This window comes from Argiope bruennichi, chromosome 6, assembly GCF_947563725.1.
Source record: "Argiope bruennichi chromosome 6, qqArgBrue1.1, whole genome shotgun sequence".
Taxonomy (NCBI): domain Eukaryota; kingdom Metazoa; phylum Arthropoda; class Arachnida; order Araneae; family Araneidae; genus Argiope; species Argiope bruennichi.
Genome location: NC_079156.1, coordinates 127,812,477 through 127,836,955, shown reverse-complemented (window position 1 = coordinate 127,836,955; position 24,479 = coordinate 127,812,477). Strand labels below are relative to the sequence as shown.

Below are 24,479 nucleotides of genomic sequence, written 5' to 3'. Positions count from 1 at the left end.
GTTTGCTTAAAAAAATTCTCAAATTAATAATGAAAATCGAAAGTATCAGTGACTAAACATCTGTCAAAAACTAATTTATCATTCAGAAATAATTTGCATTTATGTTTAATAATCCTTGCTTCATTCAGCATGTGTAATAGTTGTATGCTGTAATTAATAATATATCGAACATATCTTTTCAGACTGGGAATAATATATATATATATATATTACACTCTTAATTTAAACCAAATTAATCTCCAAAGCTTTATCTTAATTTAGTTCATAGTAATTTCATTCTCTTATTTCCTGATCCAATTCCACTTTCTGTTTAATTAACTCAACTGAAGCTTTGTAAAAATGATGCGTCATCAATTCCACGTGTCGAGTGAAAGTGATCAATCTGTTGCCCTTGTCAAAGGTCAACACGTGTATTAAATCGACACGTGGCCGGAAATCCCATGTTACATAAGACTAGTGATCATTTGTTTCGTCCCTTCCTTACTTCTGCTCTTGTCTCGCCCTGTGGCGGAAGTGTTTTGCCTGCGCCTGCTTGTAAATAAATTGCATTCCTGGGATGGATTATAAGGAATTTATAAATGTAAAATTTATAAATGTAATTTATAAATGTAAATGTAAAATGTCTCTTCTGTATCGTCGAACCTGCCTTCTGCTTCACATAAAAATATGCTTATATATATGCGTGTGTGTGTGTGTGTTATCGATGGCCCCCTCCAGTTGCAGACTGGTAAACACACTGTTTTTAATTCCAGTACACTGCTGTCTTCTTTATTATTTATGGAATTATATATATGGAACTGGAATCAAATCAAAATATCACAATTCAACCTCTAATAATTTAGTAAAAAAATGGTGAGATTAAAAAAAAATATGTTTTCATTCACAATGCTGAAAGTGATTTTGGGGGCTTTAGTTGCAAGATTTTGAAATGTATTTATCTGACATTTGAAATAAATTGCAGATGCATCGGTGAATTATTAAAATAAATCAAAACAGCAAATTTCTTGCAAAAGGGAGCATTCATTTGATTTGAAATGAAAAAGAAACAAAAAAAAATTCTATATTGATCATAAAGTAATAAAAGCTGTTTAAATTTGTCACATAAATTTGTCAAAACAAATTTAATATAAACAAGACAGACAAAGTTTTTATAATGTGCCTATTTCTTCTTCTTTTTATGATGATAAACTTGATGTTAGATATTTGTAGCCTGGTTGGTAAGGAGTTGGAGTTGCCTACCTTGGGTTGTGGATTCGGAACCCGCCGGTGGCTAGTTCACATATAAATCTGTTGTAGCCTGAATGTCCTCTAATACAGACAATACCAATGGGGGAAATGGATCAGAGGTGACCGTTCTCTGATTTAGGTGGATGTGTGAATGGAATGTATGAATGAAGTCTGGCCCGTGAAAAGGGCTGTGACACGTGGCGCTAGATGGCGCTACTGAAAGAAGAGACGATAAAACTCGGCTTAAAATCTCAGAATATATCAGCGAGCTCGTCTATGACAAGTGCCATAAGCAACAGTAACATGGCGTATCCTCCTCGTACAACTCTTAAATAAAATTTCCAAACGACAATATCTGCAGAACATTCAGTTTTAAAAAACTATACATTTGTTCTACGTTATATATTATTTTCTCTCAAAAGTTTCTTTCTCATCGCGTTATGAAATGCCTTATCTGACTTTGCTTATGCAAGCATGCAGGTTCATCTATTAACCATCTACGTCATCGGTTTCAGTCGTACCAGCGCTCTATTACATCTCAAGCTGAGAATATATCCCCAAAAAGTTCTCCTGTCCATTTGCTGGGATGGGAAAGGCGTAATTTTCTATGAGCTTCTTCCTTAAAGTGAAACAATAAATACTACGAAATAATGTCATAAACTGGATCAATTGAAAGCTGCCATAGCAGAAAAATAGCCAGAATTAATGATTTGAAGAGGCGTTGTTTTTCATCATGACAACGCCAGACCACATATTGCATCAGTTGTAAGAGAGAAGCTCTTACAGTTTGATTGGGATGTTTTTCCGTATGCTTCATACTCTCCAGATCTCGCAAAAATCTGATCAGAAAAGTAATTCTGTGTCTTTGTCTTTAAAAAATTATATTCGCGATAAGCGCTTTAAATCCTATAGAGAAATAAAAGCGCACCTCGAGGATTATTTCTTATCCAAAACACGGCAATTTTAGAAAGAAGGCATAATGAGGCTTCCTGTGAGGTGGAAGCAGGTAATACAGAAAAGTGGTACTTATATAACAAAATAAACAACATTTCAAACAGTAAATATTGTGTATTCTTTTCATATTAGAAATAGGAAAGAAACTTATGGGACACACTAATATCAACATTTCTTGTGTTAGAATCTATTTCTGTATTCAACAGTAAATTATTATTTGAGCTTTAACGAAACTGTTATTAATTTATAATTATTATGCTTTTAATGAATGGTGGCTTCGATGTAACAATTCTTTGCTATTTTTTAGGTGCATATTTGAGCACACCTGAAGATAATTTTTTATTATAAAATTTGTTTCTTGTTTACTCTAATTGCCTCATTTTATTTCTATGCAATTAGAGCATTCACACGCAGCTTATTCCTTGAAGCAGCATTTACTTATAAGCCTTGATATTTCGATTATTTCATGCATTTTATACTTTATCAATTTTTTTTATTCTTACGGAAAATCACACACTAAAACTTATAATCCGGTTTTGAATCTGGTGCATTCGAAGAGATAGCGTGCAGTAAAAAATTTCAATGAGTAAATGACTCAGTTTAATAATTGAAGGCGCCTATTTTAAGTACTAAATTTTTTTGGCTTGGTAATTTACTGGTTATAAAAAAGTTTTAAATTTTGAGAAATATTCAATTATGGCTTTCTCTTAGTTTTATCTATCTATACTTATATAAAGCTCAATGTGTGTGTGTGTGTGTGTGTGTGTGTGTGTGTGTGTGTGTGTGTGTGTGTGTGTGTGTGTGTGTGTGCACGCGCGTGTGTGCGTTTGTATTGGCGCTCTACAAGCCAGACTGTTCGACCCACAGCTACCAAATTTTGCACTTGCATACCTTGGAGTTCGGAAAATTACACCTGGGGTCCCTTTTTTTAAATTTTTTATTAGAATTTTAATTATTAATTAACAACTAACTTTACCGCCAAAAATTCTTTTCATTTCCTCACCACCAAAGGAGTAAGGCTTCAGTTTTTTTCCCAATCCAAAGAGGATAGGCTTAAGAAATTTTCGGCCGCCTATTTCAAACGATTCTGTTTATTTTCTTAATGTTTGATGCATTTAAAATTAAACATTGGTAATTAATCGATCTTTCATATTCATTCTGAAGTTCTTTTGAATGAAAGTACGACAGAATAAAGGAAATTTCTAATCTGCATAGCGTTACCCCAACGGGACTAGAAAACTTCACGCATTTGCGTTACCGTAACTTTCGTTGAAAATTCACGCGTGCGCATTGTGTTCTGATTGTTGGAATCTATTTTCAACGAATACGGACATGGTTTTGAAGGCTTAATATGTTTTCGTGAGATTATTTTAAACGATTCTGTTAATTTTTTTAGTGTTTGATGCATTTAAAACTAAACATTGTTAATTAATCGATCTGTTCATGAGGAATCTGAGAAAATTTTGTAAAAAACTTCTAGAGATATTATATAAATTAAGAAAAATATGCTTTAGAGCCAATAAGGTTTAAATACTCAGCGACTCTGTTTTAGTACTCATATTAAAAAAAAAAAAATGCTTCGTTTCAGTAAAATATATATATATATATATATATTGTTACGAATCTGTAAAGCTGCTTCCTAGCACAGTTGGTTCCATCATCAGAAAGGCCGTTTTTCAGTCATCTGTATTGGACTGAGTCCGGGTGTCGCGTCGGAGGTCCCAGAACTTGGCGACAATTTGATGACTGAAAACATCGAGAATTTTCCCGATCCGTCCATTAGGAACCGAGATACGCCTGGAACGTTCCTGATTGGTTGAGAGGCTTCTGGCCCCGCCTCCTGAGACCTATAAAAGGAGGTGGTCTGCAGCTGCCGGGGTAGAGTAGTCGGAATCGACGGTGAAGAACTGGTCTTCCAGGGATTAGCAGAGCAGCGACGGAGTCAAGCTTGTGCTGAACTAAGCCGTGCGCTACTGTCTGCAGTAGAATCTTGTTGTGTGCTGCTCTTTGCACGTCTCGCGGCTGAAGATAATTGTCTTCTCTGTGCTGTATATAGTTGTCGTCTTTGTGCTGTGCTGTGTGTCTTCGTGTAAATAAACGTCGTTTTTTTACTACTGCCGCCTGCTGATTGGGCGTTCTCCACATCATATAACTTCCACTATCCAAACAAACCCGAAATTTCGTAACAATATATATTATTATATTAATTGCAGTTTAATCATTTCCACTTTAATTTAAAGCATAAATTCTATTTGAGCTAATAGAAAATTAGAGAGATACATATTACGTTATGGCTGAAGGCCTTTATAATATTATGAGTGAATTATATGACTGTTAAAATTTGAAGTTTTGAAATATTTTACTGAAGAAGCAATTATAATGGGAGTTCCATAAAATATTTAATTATTAAAATTTTAACGTGCATTAAGATTGGCGAACCGGTTGGTCGCCAAAGGCGACTAATACTTATATAAAGCTCAATGTGTGTGTGTGGTTGTTTTGGCGCTCTACAGGCCAGACCATTTGACCTACAGCTACCAAATTTGGTACATGTATACCTTGGAGGTCGGGAATGTGCACCTGGTGTCCCTTTTTTGAATTTTTAATTAGAATTTTAATTATTAATTAAAAACTAACTTTCCCTCAAAAAAAATCTTTTCATTTTTCAACACCGCCAAATGAGTAAGGCTTTAGTTTTTTTCCCACGCTAATGAGGCTAAGCTTACAATTTTTCGGCCGATTATTTCAAACGATTCTGTTTATTTTTATAATATTTGATGCATTTAAAATTCAATTTGTTAATTTATCAATGTTTTAGATTCATTCTGAAGTACTTTTGAATTAAAATAAAACCGAATAAAGAACTTTGTAATCCGCATAGCGTTATCCCAGTTGGGGTAGAAAAATTCACGCATTTGCGTTACCGTAACTGGCGTTGAAAATTCACGCATGCGCATTGTGTTCTGATTGTTGACAACTATTATCAACGGATGCGGACTTGATTTAAATTATTTTTAGGTGAGTTGTACGCTTTTGTAAATAAATTGTATTTATTTTAGTTATATATTTTTTGTATATGCTAATAGTTTTAAGTACATCGTTTTTTAAGTAGTTTTTTTTTAACCTGTTTTCATCCGATTATTTTAAATGATTCGTTTTATTTTCTTTGTGTTTGATGTATTTAAAATTAAACATTGTTAATTAATCGATCTGCTCATGATGAATCTGAGAAAATTTTGTTGACAAATTCTTCAGATATTACATAAATTAAGAAAGGTATTCTTTAGTGCCCATAAAGTTTAAACGCTCAGTGACTCTGTTTTCAGTAATCATATTATAAAAAATGCTTTGTTTCAGTAAAAAATATTATTATATTAATTGCAGATTAATCCTTTCCACTTTAATTTAAAGCATAAATTCTACGGGAGCTAACAGAAAATTAGAGATACATATTACGTTATGACTGAAGGCCTTTATAATATTATGAGTGAATTATATAACAATCAAAATTAAAGCTTTTAAAATACTTTCATAAAGAAGCTATTAAAGTAGGAATTGCATAAAATATTTAATTATTAAAATTTTAACGAACATTAAGATTGGCGAACCGGCTGGTCGCCAAAGGTGGCTAGTTAGAAATAATAAAATAAGGCCGTAGAAATTCAGTCATTATTGTTGAGTGGATGTTGCAGTAATTATGGATAAATGTTTAGCGATAGGAATCAACTATTGCAGAACTAAAGACAAAATGCAGCTTTCTTCACTTAGAATTTGAGATATTATTTCGGGAAATTTTTACTTTTATCCCTTTATGAGGAATTTTGAAGAGGGCGAAACAAAGGAATTTTATTTTCAGGTAATGAATACGAGATCTAATTTCTTAGAAAACATCTTGAATCGTTTATCTTATTATACCAAATTAAGTATTCTTTCAAAATATATTCATTTTTAGTACTTGACAGCATGGTGAGTTTGTATAATAAGTTACAATTTTTTTAAAAAAAATATTTTATTTTACGAATATTATATTTTTTATCACTTCCATCCAAAATAATCCTTTTTACACAATCTGATTAATGTCGCATTTCTTATATTTAAATTATCATGAATATGCTTTGATTTTTCTTTTATCGGCAGAAAATAAAAAGGAAACGAAACCATTCCTTACTGGTCATGAGGAACAGAATCAAAACAATCTTTAACAATCTTAATTAATGTAATGAAATATATAATAAAATGTTTTTAACATAATTTCATTGAATTTCAAACCATTTCATAGCTGCAAGTGCAGTTGAGAGAATAAACTCAATCAAAATGTTTTTAATAACATATAATAAAATGTAAATTTTTATTTATAAGACATGTTTATTTTAAAATCGTATTCTTTTATTTTCGACTTTTTTAATAATATCTTTTTTTACAATCGTAAATCTCACAGGAGTTTTGAATTTTCAAATGAATAGTAATAAATTCGAATCAACTGCGGAACTCAGTTTGAAAAAAAGATCTTCCAATACCCATGTCTTCGACCCTAAATCTGTTCTAGTAGGAGCCTTTCTAAATCTTTTTTTATACTAATTAGTTTTCAGATGAAACTAAATCAAGTAATATCATGGGTAATCATAAATTAACAAAAAATTTCTTAAAGCGAAGACTGATTTTACATTTTAAGTCTTATATTCTTCTTTAGAATAGAATCCTGTATTTAAATTTAGGACAAAGGGCTCCAGCATGTTATTTAAGAAATGATCAATTCAAAATTTATTCAAGTTTCGTATGTGATTTAACTGTAGAAATAGTTTTGAAATTTGAAGACATCAGCACCACAACTGAAGTATAAAACTGATGAAGAAACAGAAATCCTCATTTCTTCTCCTCTATAACAGAGTCTTGTACATTTTTCATCTAACAGAATTTTAATTAAATTGAAAATAATGGATCAAAATCCTTGCAAACGTTGCTGTAAAACAGTGACACACGATGAGAATCACTCTTGCTTTCTTCTCGTTACAGAATCTCGTTACAGACTTGAAAATGAAAGCGAAACTTATGAAAAAACTATAGTTGTCACCGGAACAAATGGTGTCGACATACAGAATCAAGGGGTATTAGGTGCATCAGACTTGATATATGCAACAACTGATGAAGAATGTAAAATGTGTGTTGAAGAGAGCAAATGGCAGACTTTGAATAAAGATAAAAAGGGTTTTATGGATTCTATAAAATGTGTTATCAGAAATACTCTTTCAGATAATAATAATATTTCTGAAGCTGAAAATTCGACTGTGAATCCTGATCGGCTACCAGGAAGTAACGAGTCGGAAAATGGCAAAATGCAAGTGGTAGATTATGTCAATGATGAAAAGATTTCACTACAAATGCATTCTCAGGGCCACAATAAGAACGAGAAAATGTCTAGCGACGAGAAGGAACCTATTTCTTCCAAGGAAGAAGACAATGCTGTGGCTGGACCTTCCGGAATATGTCCTCATAAGAAGAAATTTCCTAAGATCTCCTGTAGGAAAGACACTCTTAAAACTAATTATCGAACGGGCACTGGCGACAAGCCGTTCATGTGCAATGTATGTAAGAAAGAATTCTCTCGGAAAGTATATCGCGACCGACATTATCTCACCCACACTGGCGAAAGACCTTTCGGGTGTGACTTCTGTGAAAAAAGTTTTGCTCGTAAGGGTGATCTCAAGACACATGTTATGACTCACACCGGTGACAAACCTTTTGTGTGTGATTTCTGTAAAAAGAGTTTCCCTCGAAAAGGTCATCTTAATATACATATTCGGACCCATACTGGAGAAAGGCCTTATAAATGCCCAATTTGTGGAGTGGCTTTCTCGTCCAGCAGCGATTGTAACAGGCATCGGAGGAGAATACATGAGGGAAATTAACTTGTAAATTACAGAAATGATTCTTTTAATCTTGTATGGAACTATTTTACATTCTTTATCTAAACGAAACAGTTTTAGCTCAGAATGTTCAAAATTTTATTTTTAAAATTACTGTTTAAATTTTACTGATTTGACGAAACATATTTTATGATATCAAAACTCTCAGCTACTTGTATTATATTAATTATTGGCAATGAAAATATATTTTCTGTTCAAATGCATTTATGTCTAAGTGTCTTAGCACTGTTTATATGTTTTTAATTTCAGTAAATATTTATTCAATTAGTAATAAAAATACATTTTCTGCTCCTTTCCATTGAAAAAAAAAATTATTACTTGTTTTTGTTTTAAGTCCGAATGAAATTACTTTCCAAAATGAATTATATTTACCATTTCATTTTTAGTTTTTCAGAATATTTGGGAAAATTTTTTAAAGCTAACTTAGTGCCGTTTTTAAATAATGGTACATATTATGATATTTTAACTGAACAAAAATGCGTAGGTTCGGTTAATAGTTGTTATAATTGACAACAATATTTTGAACTGATGTAAGCAATATTTTTATAAATTGATGGAATATTAATGGAATTAAGGAATATTTCTTGGAAAATATAGATAAAATTTAAACTCTATTTTTATTATTAATGACAAATTTCGCAAGGAGTACCTTTCTTCATATCTTAATGGCTCTACAAGAGATATTTAATGCATTTTTGTAAAATGTTTAATAAATGTTTTTATAATAGACAGACTATTCCGATGATTTTGTGATATTTTTTCCCCTTTCTAAGAAATTCTTTGTGGTTATTTTCTATTTATTAAATACATTATCATTTTTTTCCCAATGATTTGTGTTTTCTTTTTTATTATTGAGTATAAAGAGTGAGTTGACACATACAGGACAAATAAAATATGCAAATTTGCCTAAGGTACATTTTCAATACTGGGAATTTGGAGATCCAAACGATGTTTTTGAAATTGTTTGTTCTTAATTTAATTAATTAAAAAACAATTGAAATGTTGGCACGTTTCTACAATAATTATTATAATAATAGTAAAAAATGACTTTTCCACCATACTAAAATTTGAAGAACAAACATTTCAATGTTACATGTTTTAAACGTGCATTAGTGTTTTGTATTTTTAACAAATTAAAAAAACCATTTTAAAATTATTTTAAAGCAATATATTTAATTATGGATATTAAACTTTGATCATTTCTTTGTTTTTATTAACATTTCATGTTGTGTTGTTTTGCATTGTTAATGGTTGAGATATTATGATTCGTCTAATTTTTTTGTTTTGAGTTTTTCTCAATATAAGGGATTCTTTTATTAACTTTTTAGAGTATTTTCGTACTTACAATGAGCGTTTCATTTCGAATCATGCGGGAATAAAAATGATTTATACTTATGTATTTTTTATATCGTTGCCCTTTCTTGTAATATAATCTCATCTTGTTTCGAAAACCATTGTTTTGTGCTGATGTGTTGGGGCATTTGGTCTTCAATCGTTTCTCCTACATTTAAATGAATTATCATGTCTTCGAATCATTTGCCTGGGAATGAATTCGCAGGTCTTTATGTATTTAACGTAAAAGCATTAACCTGTTTTAAGCATTGCTTGAATTTCGACCAGCGCAGTAGTGATATGGCATCGTGATAGTGATAAAATGATTACAGGAAAACGAAATTTTCAGGGTTTAAGCAGAATATATTAAATTTCTGTTATTGCAGAACAATGTGTCTGTGCGCAGTGAAAACACACAAAAAAAAATTCTTGGAAATTTGAAAATGATAACGATAAACAGAGTACACACTGGCGAGTGGCCCTTACTTGCGCGATATAGGCATTTAATAAACAAATGCTAATTCAAATTGTACCAATTGGAAAATAAAAAATCTGTTTTTATTGGGGCAGATGAATTTTACAAAGACTAGTTTTTTTTTAATTTATTGGAATTTGCTTGATAGAACACATTTTTTCTGCTACATAGTTTAATAAAGGTTCTTTTAATTATTTTTCACTTATTTTTCTTTAGAAAAGACTTCCAGATTATTTTCCAGGCCATTTCACTTTCATTCAGTTTGAAAATAAAGTATTAATAAAAAAGAACGCTGAAAGTTGTTGCTTTTTCATTCAATTGATTATTAAATGTTCCTTTTATGTGAGAATGAGAAATTCTTATAATTTTATGTATGTAGGTTGAATTAAATTCATACTCTTATAAAAGATATGCTAAGATTAATATTTGCTTCTGAATTACATTCTTAATTCTTCAAGTGGAATTCTGAAGTTACAAGATGCTTGATTTAAATTCTTTATAGTTCTATAACTTAACATCCTGAACCCTTTCACATACAATGAGTTATTTGATTCATGCATCGAATTAGTACATTTTTAATTTTATATATGAAATTAAGGGAAAGTAATTTAAACTGCAAAATTACCTTAAATTTGCTTCAATATCTCAAATAATCTCACGTCATTATAAGAGTGAAAATAATTATTAATGATCCAATTTTGATGTGTCATCTAATTGGGAAATTAAGGAAATTTGTAGGTCAAAGAGTTAGTTAGCTATTCAAATTTTTCTAAAATGAATATTTTTACTTCTAATTCAACTATTTCTCCGTTATACCTCTATTTTATTGTTATAAAAAAATTGTTCATTACAAATGCCTTCTACTGGTTGCCGTACTGAATCTCCATCTGCTTTTGTTTCATATGTATGTAAGAAAAGTTCTAACTCTGAGAAATGCATGATATTACTTTTTATATGTGTCTCATAAGAGATAAGAAAAATTTAGCATTTTATTGTGAAATGATTTATAATTTGTGATTTTCAATTTAAATTATTTCGGTATGTTTTTAATATTTTTAAAGACATAAACACCCTTTTTTTCACTAATTGAAAAACTTGAACTTTTATAAAATCTCACTGAGCTGCGTATGTTTTAACCTCAAAAGCAAATCTGTATGAAATTCGGTAGAATTGATTTAAACATTGAATACTTTATACATTGTTAATACACTCGCACTTAGAGGGAGAGAGTTTTCTTTGAATTAATATAAAAATAGAAGGAGGAAATCGACGTGAACATAGATACCCTATCTTCAAGTCGAAAGTAAAAAAAAAGAGGGGAAGGGAATTACAAATGGAAGCCGAAGTAAAGCATTCACTCTAAAGGAGATAGGATAGGATAGGTACCTTTTGAATTAAGATACCTAATGTAAATGCATTTTCAATATGCACCAATCTATCATGAAACCTGAAAGTAACAATAACTCAATCCATATATTTCATTATATAGGGTGTTTCAAAACTCATAGGTAAAAATTTAAGTGGTGATAGGAAACATCTAAACAAGCAATTTTCACTACACAATGCATGGGCGGAGAGCAAGCAGTGAACCGCTAGGAGGTATCCTTCACTGTCACATGAAAGAACAAAACATCAAACGGAAAGAGGAGGTATTAAACAATTTTATTGATAACTTGTATGGCAAAATTATTGAAATTGCCTGCTGTAATGCAGGTGTTATACCTGCGAAGTAGTAAGGTTTTCTGGATTCACACATCCGGCATTTTACAGAGGGTGCCGGCAACAACAAAAATCCTTGGTAACTAGGTCTTCGTCGGAGACGATAGGGCTTTCATAGGCGATACTTTTCAAATGGACCCTCTGGAAACAGACAGGAGAAATTGGATGAGCGTGCCACTCAAGGTATGGGCCCACCCCGACCAATCCTTCCAATGTGGCTTCTCGGAAAACGCTATCTGTGCAGTCTTGCGGCTTCAAATGCAATCCCACTAGCCAGAACATACATAAATTGCATGCCCGCCTTTTCCTGATTACTATACGTCGCCATACCTTCTGAAATCAACTGTAGAAATGACGATGAGAAATAAAATCGCGTTTTATATTTTGATTACAACGCCATCTAGTGGTTCACCGCTTTTTCTCCGTCCATGCATTGTATTGTGAAAATTGCTTGTTTAGATGTTTTCTATCACCATTTAAATTTTTGTATATTAGTTTTGATATACCCTGTATATATTTTCATATAAGTTTTTTTTTTTAATTCTGCACAAAATTTAAATTAACATAATATGGAAAAAAAGTTTTATTTAAAATGTGATGAGAAGGCAAGGAATGTTCAAAAACAATAATTGAAAGATTTGCCGCACACTACACACATCACTTGTATCAAGGATATCATAGGTTTTAGTTTAGTTATATTAATGTCGCTGTTTTAAAGCATCACTAGGACTATTTTGGAACGATCCTCGCAATTTTGAACCCCGGTCAGATGACGAGGGTGACACCTAAGCTGGTACCTCCCTCTACAAATTTCCAAACTACCCCAGGAGAATTTCATAGGATAATCTTTATTGCGTAAATAATAAGATATTAAAATGGCAATAATATTATCGATTCGAAATTAATTCATTACGTTGACCCACAAATTAACAACTTAGTTGCCACTAATGCCCTTTGCCTCCTGCCTGTAATTAGCATTGGATTCGAGGATAGTTTCTCTGATAAAGACAGAGTAAAAGGAAGATCATCTGTTTAATAGATCAAAACACAATCGGAAATTACGGCGAAGGATGTGCTAATCAAATCTACGGAATAGCATTTTGAATTTGAATCTTATGAAGATAGAAGCAATTTCATTTTCCATATTACATACAGTCATTCAAAAAAGTATTGGACACTTAGCATGAATAACTACAAAGCTATTTATAAAATTATTCATCACATTAAAAGAAAAACAAAGTGAATCAAGAGATATTTTAATATTTGATGTACAATTAGTAAGCAAAATTTATTTTTATGGTAAAATTTTAATTTGATCTAGCTTTTCAAATATAATTCAAAGTCAAATAGGAGTCAAAAAGGTATTGGGACACTTTCGAAATGAGAAAGTCAACAAGCATACAGCACATCCGTAGAATTGAATTTACTTCTACATTTTTAAACTATAATTTTAAACATAATATTTTCAATAACTAACATGAGTTACAGAAGAAATGACGAGACTCTAAGCTATATCGGTTGAAGTGCGAAATCTTGTAATAAGTCATTGGAAAAATGGAAGATTAATTCGCTTTATAGATCACATCTTGAAGTCGAGTAAGTCTACTGTTTTTAACTTTATTTATAGGTTCAAGAAATTAAATAGTGTTCAAAACAAGCAAAGATGAGGGCGTCCAAGGACATTTAATGAACGTGAAAAGTGGTAGATTATAAAATAAATTCACTTTTATCCAAAAACTAGAGCAGTAAATTTGACTACACGAAGTAAAAGTGTGAAATGAACCAAACATTTCTGAAACTGTCAGAAATGTTTTAAGAAAACATAAATATACGGCAGAGTATCTCACAAAATGCCCTACATCAGCAAATCAAATCGACAAGCTTGGCTGGCATTTGCTAAAATGTTTGTAAAACAGCCAAAAGAATTTTAGGAAAATGTAATTTTTGTTGATGAAAGTAAAACTATCTTTTTCTGATCGGATGGCAAGCAAAACGTTTGGCGGAAACCAAATACAGCTATGCATATCAAAAATTTAAGACCTGCTGTCAAAAATGTAGGTGCAAATCAAATTGTCTGGGGTTGTATGGCAAGCACTTGTATCTGGAATTTCCAATTTATTTGTTGTCTAATCAAATGGTAATTTATTTTATTGGTAAAGATAAAAATGTCTATCTTTACATTTCGAAGCGAAATTTAAAGCAAATTGCGAGCTCAAGACATTTTAAATTTTAAAAAGTTAATGACCCTAATCATAGAGGACCCGCCATTGATATCTGCAAGTAATGGGTCCTCTACCACTTTTCTAGTGTTATTAAGACTCTTCACTTGCCCCGTCTATGTGCTTTTCAATCATGGAATTCAAACCGAGATTCAAATTATGCACCATATTGTAGCTATGCGAATTAGAAAAAGAAATAATAAAGATACAAGGGAAACTGTCAATATCAAATCAGATATAGGAGTATGTATGCATGATTTTACGCGAACTTCATACAATAAAAATGAGTATGAGATGAATTCTTTAAAAAATTGCACCACAGATGTGATTGAAATTTAAGTCTAATTAGTGGACTGTAAAACACACTATTTAGAAGTATTTGAAGGAGCTGGTGTGGAAACATATTAATTTTGAACTCGTAAAATTAATTTGCATGTTACAAAAAAAATTCCTTTACCCTAGTATGAAACTGTTTCAAATTCTTTATTGAATTGAAGAAATTGTAATTGTGATAATTTTATTTTTTAAATATCTTTACGAATTCTAATTTTATTTTAAAAATTTATTTTCGAATTCTATTAATTTGAAGAAGCATATTTCAAACATATAAGCTGTTACTTTGTAATTGAAACATTCTTGACGTTGCAAATATGTTTTTCTATTCAAATAATTTTATATTTAAAGGCTAATTTTATAAAAATTTTGTATGTTTTTCATATTTTTTAAACTAAAAAGATAAATCATTGTCAGTTGAAACCAAAAATACAGGTTTCAGCTGTCTCCTTATAAAAATATCATTATTATTTATTTTGTATTTAAATCATAAATTAAATATTTCCGAATTTATTGATATTTACCTTTAACATTCTATTTCTACTACGCATTTGAATAAAAAAGTAAATGCCATCTTAGCGCCAGTTTTAAATAATGGTTCGTATTATGACATCGATTAATAATTGTAATAATTCTGATAGTTCTAATTGTAATGTTCTGATGTTTAATTCAATTTAGCGATATTTTTTAAATTTGATTTTTAATTATTGAATAAGATTTGTTACAGTTGGACAAATCTCGCAAAGTAAAATATATATATAAAGGGTGCGGCATAAATTCGTGCAAACTTCAAAAAATCATAATAAAAAAGTAATGTTCGAAAAAATTGTGGTTTGCGGGAAAATGTTCAGAGAGCCTTTGAATTTCGTTATTTCCATTAAAAAAATGTATTTAAAAATGACCGATAGATGGCACTCACACGGTCATACCGAGGTGGGTTATGCAAATCAGGAAAACAAAGCACAGTAACATTATAATACATTTTATTTAAAAGCAGAAGATGCTCAACATGACCGCCACCACAAGATATTAAGCAAGTGAAGCGCATGACTACGCCTATTACATATGCGTGTAATAACGGCCAACAGAATGACATATTTCAGTTCCATCAAAGTGGCAGGGGAGCCTCGGTAGACACGAGACTTCAGGTATCTCCACAACCAAAAGTCCGCTGGAGAAAGATCTGGTGGTCGTGAGGTCCACTCATTCATACATCCTCTGCTTATCACTATGTCATCAGTGAATGTGGCTAGGTGGAACGTCTTAACGTAACTAGCAACGTGGGGCGGGGCACCATCCTGGATGAAGGTGGTGGAAGATAACGCACGATTTTGCTGCAAAGTAGGCATAACCTGGTCTCGACAAAGATAACGTTCTGCAGATAAGATAACGTTCTGCAGTGACGGAAGAGGTTTTGCAACCGGATACAGGACAACGCTCTTCAAAAAAAGAAAGGGCCTAAAATGAAGGACGCAGTGAAACCGCACAAAATAGTCACATGTGGAGAATGTAGTGGTTTGGTCGTGTACGCACGAGGGTTTGATGCTACCCAGATACGACTATATTGCGTAATGACGTCACAATGCAATGAAAAGTGGGCTTCATCTGTTCACATGATGTTCAGTAACCATTGAGGATCACGTTCCATTTGTGCGAGCACCCATGTTGCAAAGGCTTGTCTTTTCTCGCAATCTGCTGTCAACAACTGGTGAAATACCTCTATCTTGTACGGATGCAGTTTCAAGATTTCGTGCAGAATGCGTCGGATCGACCTTTTCGGAATTCATGCTTTATTACCTGCTTCACGTGCACTGGAACTCCCCGTTGAAGTCTCGGCTGCCACATTTATCATGACCCTTTGGACAACAGGGACACGGTCAGCGCTGACGGATGGTATGCCACTTCGTGGACAATCTTCTAATCTTCCCGTTTCCTGAAAACGCCGAACTAAATTCAATATCCCATTCAATGAAATTGGGTTTCTCTTCGCCTTAATTCCTTTCACCGTCCGTAACTGTCGCAATGCGTTAGTCGCGGATTCACCGTTCTTAGAGAAAAGTTTAATCATTAATGCTCGATCCGGTAGCGATAGCATGCTATTGGCGTCGAATGGCAGATCCATTCATTACCAACCTTGTGTTTTATAGCTATACTGATTTGCATAAACAGTCTCGGTATGACGAGTGAGCGCCATCTATCGGTTACTGTTTTAAATACATTTTTTAATGGAAATAACAAAATCCAAAGACTGTCTGAACATATTCCAGCAAACCGCAATTTTTTTCGAGCATTACTTTTTTTTATTATGATTTTTTGATGTTTGCACGAATTTATGCCGCACCCGGTATATGACGAATTTCGCAAATATTGCCTTTCTTTATATATCTAAGATTGTGTTCTGTAAGAGACATTCAATGGAGTTTGCGAATATTTTAATAAACAAGTTTATATTAGTCCAGAGATTTCAATATTCTTGTGATATTTTTTTTTATTTCAAAGAAATTCATTTTGATTATTTTCTATGAAAGAAATAAATTCAGCAAATTCAGTGTATAATTTATTTTCAAGGATTTGTGTAATCTGCTTTAATGATAAAAGATAAATGTGTGAGTTGACATTATAATACAAACAGAATTCTTCACTTTGGCAAGTGCTCATTTTCAATGTTGGGAATTTGCAGTTGGGAACGAGGTTTTTTAAACTTGTATGAGCATTTATATTAAATTTTAAAAAGCGAAATTTTGGCATGTTTCCGCTATAATTTAAGAATTCCAAAAATTATTTTTATAACATTCTAAAATTCGAAGCATTGCCATTTCAATGATACAAGTTTTAGAGATTGATCAACTATGTGCCGCTTTTGAATAATAGCACTGATTGCGACGTTTCAACCAAATAAATGACTTACAATCGAATAACAACATGAATAATCGATTTTAATTTGGCATTTGTTTAATCAATTGATTTTGAATTTGATGTTAATAAAAAATATTATTATTTGGAAGCATTATATTCAAATGCACCATTATTATATACATTACTATAAACAACACCAAGTATTTGCATTAATTCCAAGCATTTCATGGGATTTTTCCATCAGCAAAGATATAATGAAACTAATTTTTTTCTATAAATGGCAAATTTTCCAAAATATTCATTTCTTTAAATATTTAAAATTTTCCTTTATAACTGACATTTAATGCACTTTGTGAATGCTTCTGAAAAATAATTTTATATTATGCAAAATATTCCAATGTTACAGTGATAGTTTTTTTCTTATTTTCAAGAATTTCTGTGGTCATTTTCTAGGAAATTATTTTTATTTTCATCGATTTATGTAATCTCTACTAATAATAAATAATAATGATTAATTTGTAAACACGGATAAGGGGAAGTCTGCTGGGAATCGCGTTTGCGTACCAGAATCCGATGCTGTCGAAAGAGGAGATGAAGATAGCATTAATAAGCTGAACGAGGAATTTTATTATCGACAAACACACAGCGTATCAGGAGAAATCCCTAACTGGTGTCTGGTCACCAATATTTCCCTTGATTTCAGGAATAATGTATGTTTAGATGTGATGGAAAAGATGTTGAATTTATGGATGAAACAGGACATTACAGATAATGTGCGTATCTCCTATAGAGAAAGAGCAACGATATCTAATATATTAGAGGCATTTAACAAATATATATCTAAGGAATATAATAGATGGCCACCCTGGTTGGATAACTTAAAATAATTGCAAAGCCATAGAATTCAGACAGTTTTTACTTTACACAAGACAAGAATTTTGGATTTACAATAAACTTGGGATTCATCGGAATATATTAATATTTTTTGCTTTCAAGTGTATGTAAGAATGCTCATTGTTGAAACTATTGAAGTATTTCTTAATCACACCAAACAGTTCAGTTTTCTAATTTAATTTGTTTGTCGAAATATATGGCATTCAAAATGTATAGTAAAAGGGAAATGGGCTTATACATGTCACATTACGTAATAATGCGTTTTAAGCTTCATAATATCAGTCTTTTCAAATTTGAAAATTGCATACAAAAGTTAATAAAGAAATCAGAGAAGTCCCTTTAATAGTTGTGGAAAATATATCAGGAAATATCTGTTATAAAAACTATTATTGCAGCAGCAAATGAAGAAATTAATTGTGATTCTATGGGAAAAATCCATTTGGATTGTTTTGTTCTGAATCGAATTCGAAAAATGATAGATTTTGTAATCTGAAATCACGAGAGAGAGTATTAATTTAAAAAATTGAAAAATAATCGCATGGCAATGGTACTATCAATAGCGGTTGTAAATTTTTAAACTGAAGAGAGCTTTATATTTTAATTGAAATCATCTTTTATTGGTATTTGCGTAGTAAGCTAACTTCCATTCTTGAGATGTTTCAGACATTACAGAAAAGTTTGCTCTTTATGCCATGGGAGAGGAGTTTGTAACGCTACTTTTGATGATTTCAGATTAATTCAAATCAAAGCACACATAAATGCATCTTCTTGAAATCTTCAATTTCATGCATATTACTGCAATTATCGAGTTCGTTTGCTCCTATGATATATTTTCACTAGATTAAAACTAAATGAATTGTAGAAAAAAAAATTTAGAACCTTTAAAAATGAAAATTATGTTTCGAAATTAAAACATCTGCTGAGAAATATGAACTGTCATCGCTGTTTTCACATAACTAAAGGCTCAATGTTACGCAACATTTGTCATAAGGACATCGTTCCTTTTCTTTTATTTTCAACACCCTGAATTTAGTTTCGAGATTGTATTCAATTTTGATGTTCTGCTTCCCTAACTGATTCGAATGCATATTGAAAACTATGAAATTAGTATTTTAGGAATTCCATGTAAATATTCAATTCATTGAAATAAACTTATGAGCAGTAAATAAACATAATCATAAATTGTGACACTGCATGCATCCTCTTTTCATCTGAGGAATTGGTCAAGGATATTATTGCACGGTTTATTTCTTCCGCTCGTCTTAAAATTTTAAAGCAAATATTTCAATTAAAAAAAAAACTTCTTACCCATTTATTCAAGATCTGTATTTGTTTCTAAAATTTACTTTATGCACGGATTACCATTTACACAATTTATTCGCAGTTCTTACTTCTTTTCAATGATAAATGTAATTTTGAAAAATGAGTACTAACCAATGTTAGTGTCTTATTTATCTGTACAGAAGACTCCGTTTGAAGACTAGTCTGCATTCAGATGCATTTTGACACGAACTGGAAATGATAAGAGGTTGAAATTAGTTTCTGAGATTTTAACCCTTTACACTCAGATATTGACTCTCACAGGCTATTCAAAACGGCTCATCATTTTGACGTTTTATTTATTATTTGATTTTCCTTATTAAAAATACCTGCAGAATAATAATAAGATGCAAATTAGTAAACGGGAAAATTTGACTCAAAACAATTATATATAATTATTTTTCGGAGCAATAAACAAGTCTTTCTATTAAATGAATAATTAAGCATCGAATTACTTTTACGAGTGCAAAAGGTTAAATGAGTTATGCACCCTGGTGGAAATGGTAAAAGAAAATTATTGTAAAATGTAAATAAATAAATGAGGAGAATGAAAAATTATTTCTTTTCTTTTCTGAAAGCCGATGGTGATTGTGGGGGCCTAATGGTGCATGGATTTGAAATATAATATTCCATGATTGAAAACAAATTGCGGAAGAAGAAAAATAAAAATATCCAATTTCTTACAAAAAGGAAGCATTCAATTTGAAACTGAATGGAAGAAAAACATAAAAACAATCAGTATTCAATATTGATCACAAAAGGAATAAACCTGCTTCATTTTGCCCCATACGAAATAATTTGCTACAAACATGATTCACACGTTTTTATAATGTGCTTTTTTTCTTCTTGTTTTGATGGGAACTTAATGTTAGATATTTGAATGACTCTTTCTCCTCCTATGAGTAATGAATAAAATTTCCAAAGATTCCAAACCAGGATTTTTTATTATTAGAGACTATGCTGTAGTTTCGTGTACGTATAAACATTTCCTGTTATAGAATCTGATTTTATATTGAATATTAAATTCTTGTTTAAAGTTCCACGAGGCTGTCATTCGTTTATATTCATGATGCTTGCAATGAATGGTGTCTTCAACTGAACAATACTATGAGGTTTTTGAAGAGTATTTGAACACAACAGAAGATTATTACCTACTATTGAGTTTGTGTCTTGATTACTCAATTTTTCTCATTATATTTCCTAGCATTTGTGAAATTCAAAATTTGTTAATCCATATAAGTTGAGTTTATTTTGAAACCTTGGAACTATAGTTAAAATGCAATCAACGTTATGATTTTATTTTCATGCAATAAATACCCGATATCCTTTTCTTTAAAAAAATGTTGCATCATCTTTGTTTTTCAGAAAAAAAATGGGAATTGTATAAGAATATTCACTACCTTATTTATAAGAAATTAAATATTCTTTCAGCACAAATCTATCTTCTGTCTTTCTAATTAATCTCCTGGATCTTTTAATTTCGGACAGTGGTCAAAAGACGTGAACTGTTAATCAGCAACAAAATTTGTGCTAGTGAAATATTTGAAATAGAAACTCCCAAACTATTAAAGATGAAAGAATTGCAAGATTTGTTTCCGGATTTTATTTTACTGATGTTGTATTGCTTCTCAGTCCCATTCGAAAATAATTCTTCAGACACAATCTGATTACTGAAATATAACTTAGAAGTAAATAATCATAAAAATGCATTGAAATTTTTTTTTATTAGCAGAAAGTAAATAGGAAACCGAATCGCTTCTTTTGGTTTATGGGGTGACGAAATAAACAAAAAATTTTAATTTAATCTCTAAAAAATTTGATAAATAGTTTTTTTAACAGAATCTCATTGAATTTCAAAATATTTCATAGCTATTAGTGCAGTTGAGTGATTACATTCATAGAAAATAATTTTAATAAAATGTAAGATTTTATTTAATATACATGTATAATTATATTTTAAAATCTTAACTAACGGGAGGATTCAGATTTAAAAAAAAAATATTACATCACACATGCACACATTTTTGCTATTAATACCATCTCATCATTTTCAAGCTGTAAATTAAGTTTTGTTTGGCATTAGATAATGAACTAATTATCGCAATAATTTCATCTAACAGCGTCCTATCTTTCCATACTTTACATTGTTATTTCTCTTTTATGCTATATAATATTTAACATGCTGAATATTGATCCACTTGTAGATAAGATTGTAGAAAATCAAAATTTCCCGACATCATGTATTCATGCGCTCTTTTAAATACCGAATTCATTTAATGTAAGAAATTTAAAATTAAAATGCATAACAAAGGACAAAATCTGAATAGGCTTGATGTTTAAACTTTCATGCAATAATATCGGACTTTAAACAAAAGTGAGGTCTCTTTTGAAATTAAATCCTAATTTATGATTACGGTCTAATAAAGAAGCAGGCACTTGAGTAGACCCTTAATGGGCATTAAAAGTATACTTGTGAACGCTTTGAAATAGAAAAGATTAATCGATTAAAAATGATAAGATTAAAGAAATAAAGAAAAGTTCGAATTTCATTTTACTGATATTATACTTTCCATTCTAAAACAGTCTTTTACATATAATTTAATAACAGAATTACAAGTTACAAGCAAATGACTATGAAAATACATTCGATTATATCTTTATTCACTCAAAATAAATACAAACCAAATCTTTTACAATAATTATGAGAAAAAGGAAAAAGAAAAAACTAAATTGATTTTATTATAAAAATGTTATTAAAATATCAATTAACAGAATTTCGTGGAATTTTAAATGTTTTCCTATTTGCGAGTACATTAAGAGGGAAAAAATCATAGAAACGTTTGCGGTAAAAGTTGGTTTAAGGTAAATTTTCATTTTATGGACAGTATATTTCTATTTTAAAATCTGATTCATCGCTTTTAATTTTTTTATAATACCTTCTTTCATAGACAGATATATTTTGCTCGACAGTAGTTTTTATTGTTGAACTGAAAGATCAAGATACACTCAAAGTAATAACTTCGAATCAATCGTGGAATTCAGGTTAAAAACAATCATCCTTTATCCAGATTTCTATGCGAGGGTAATAGGCATTCTAGATCATAATCTTTATTTTTGTTTTAATTCAGTTGCTATCCGGATTAAGATAAGGATATCGCAAATAAACACATGAAGAGAAAGTGGATCCTAAATATTAGACACTGGATATTTGAATTTAGGGCAAAGGGCTCTAGCACGTTATTTAAAAAATGAAACATTCATAATTTTTTCATCGTTGAATATACTGTAACTATAACCATAAGTACCAAATGTAAATCTCATCACCAACGCTTACAGCATTAAACTGTAGAGGAAAAGAAAATCTACGTTTTTCACCTATTTAAGAATTATTTTTAAAAATTTGATAAGTCGGAATTTTATTTTTGTTGGAAATTAATGGCTCGATACTTTTGCCAAATTTGTCGCAGAGTACTGACTTACGGTGAGCATCATCCTTGCGTATTTTATAAAAATGATGACATCGTGTATTCACTGCCAACGACAGGAAATTCAGATGAAGATAATGAAGAAGCCAAAGACAAATGTACGGAAAATTCGAATGAGAATTCTTTGTATTTAAGTCAGTCTTTCCAGCAAAAGGAAAATAAAGAATCTGAGCTGATTAATTTATCGCTGTATCAACATTATGAAGAATTTAAACCTCTTCCTCGAAAAGTAAATAAGTACAGGAATTCTGCAGAGTGCTCCGACAATGCACAACTATGTGATCCTTGTGATATTTCTTATTTTTATCGCATTTCAGATGCTCAGGCGACTGAAGTGCAAGGCAAAAAAAACACATCTTTTACAGCTTCTTCAGAAAACATTGAATCTGCTCATAGACCTGAAATCGTCCATCGTGAAGCTTATGAAGAGACGACAGTTTCAGCCGGGTCAAGTGGTTTTCAGATACAAAATCAAAGTGCATCAGGTGTATCAGACCTGCTCTATGCAACAACGGATGAAGAATTTAAAACGTCTCTTGAAAATAGCAAATGGCAAACTTTGAATTACGATAAAAAAAAATTTATTGATTCTCTAGAATGTGTCGTCAAAACAGGTCATTCAGAAAGTAAAAGTATTTCTGGAAATGAAAATTTGATTTTGAGGAATGTGTCAGAGAGTTTAAATCATAAAAATATTTCACCTGAAATGCATTCTCAAGGTCACAATAATAAGAAGAAAATAAGTACCGACTTGAAGGAACCTATCTCTACCAAGGAGGATGACAATGCTGTGGCTGGTCCTTCCGGATTCTGTTCTGGTAAGAAGAAATTTCCTAAGAACTCTTGTAAGAAAGACACTCCTAAGACGAATTATCGAACAGGCACTAGCGAGAAGCGCGATATATGCAAGAAGCAGTTCTCTCAAAAATCAGGTCTCAACCTACATTACATAACCCACACAGGCAAAACGCCTTATGCATGTGATGTATGCGGAAAAGAATTTACTCGGAAAATAGATCGCGACAGACATCATCGAACCCATACCGGTGAGAGACCTTTCGTGTGCTACGTCTGCAATAAAGGTTTTGCTCGAAAGGTTACTCTTAAGAATCATGTTAGGACTCATACTGGCGAAAAGGCTTTTGTATGTGATGTTTGTAATAAAGCTTTCGCTCAAAAGGGTACTCTTAAGAGACATGTTAGGACTCACACTGCCGAAAAACCTTTTGTATGTGAAGTTTGTAATGAAGCTTTCGCTCAAAAAGGTAATCTTAAAACACATGCTCGTACCCACACTGGAGAAAAGCCGTTTGTATGTGATGTTTGTAATGAAGCTTTCGCTCGAAAGGGTACTCTTAAAACACATGCTCGTACCCACACTGGAGAAAAGCCTTACAAATGTCCATTTTGTGGAAAAACTTTCACGACTGGCAGCTCTTGCAATTTGCATCAGAGGAGCGCGCATAAGTGAAATAAACTTGTAAACTACCGAAATAATTCTTTTAATCTTGTATGGAACTATTTTACATTCTTAGCCGAATTGAAACAATTTTAATATGTGAGGACACACGGGGGAGAAAAACCTTATAAATGTCCAGATTGTGAAATGACATTCGCGCACAGCAGCGATTGTAAAAAGCATCACAGAAGACAGCACGAGTGAAAGTAATCAGCAAATTACAGCAATAATTATTTTACACTTCCATTATTTTTTTTTTACCTTCTTTATCGAAATTTTATC

At 31.4% G+C, this 24,479-nt stretch overlaps 1 protein-coding gene across 1 annotated transcript; it reads left to right on the top strand.

Annotated features, from left to right (window-relative positions):
* The first annotated feature begins 7,115 nt into the window (after nt 1-7,115).
* Nucleotides 7,116-24,209, top strand: LOC129972042 (zinc finger protein 605-like). The gene is made up of 2 exons (XM_056086023.1): nt 7,116-8,056; nt 22,721-24,209. The coding sequence occupies exons 1-2, from the start codon at nt 7,116-7,118 to the stop codon at nt 24,207-24,209; spliced, it is 2,430 nt and encodes an 809-aa protein (XP_055941998.1).
* The last annotated feature ends 270 nt before the right edge of the window (nt 24,210-24,479 follow it).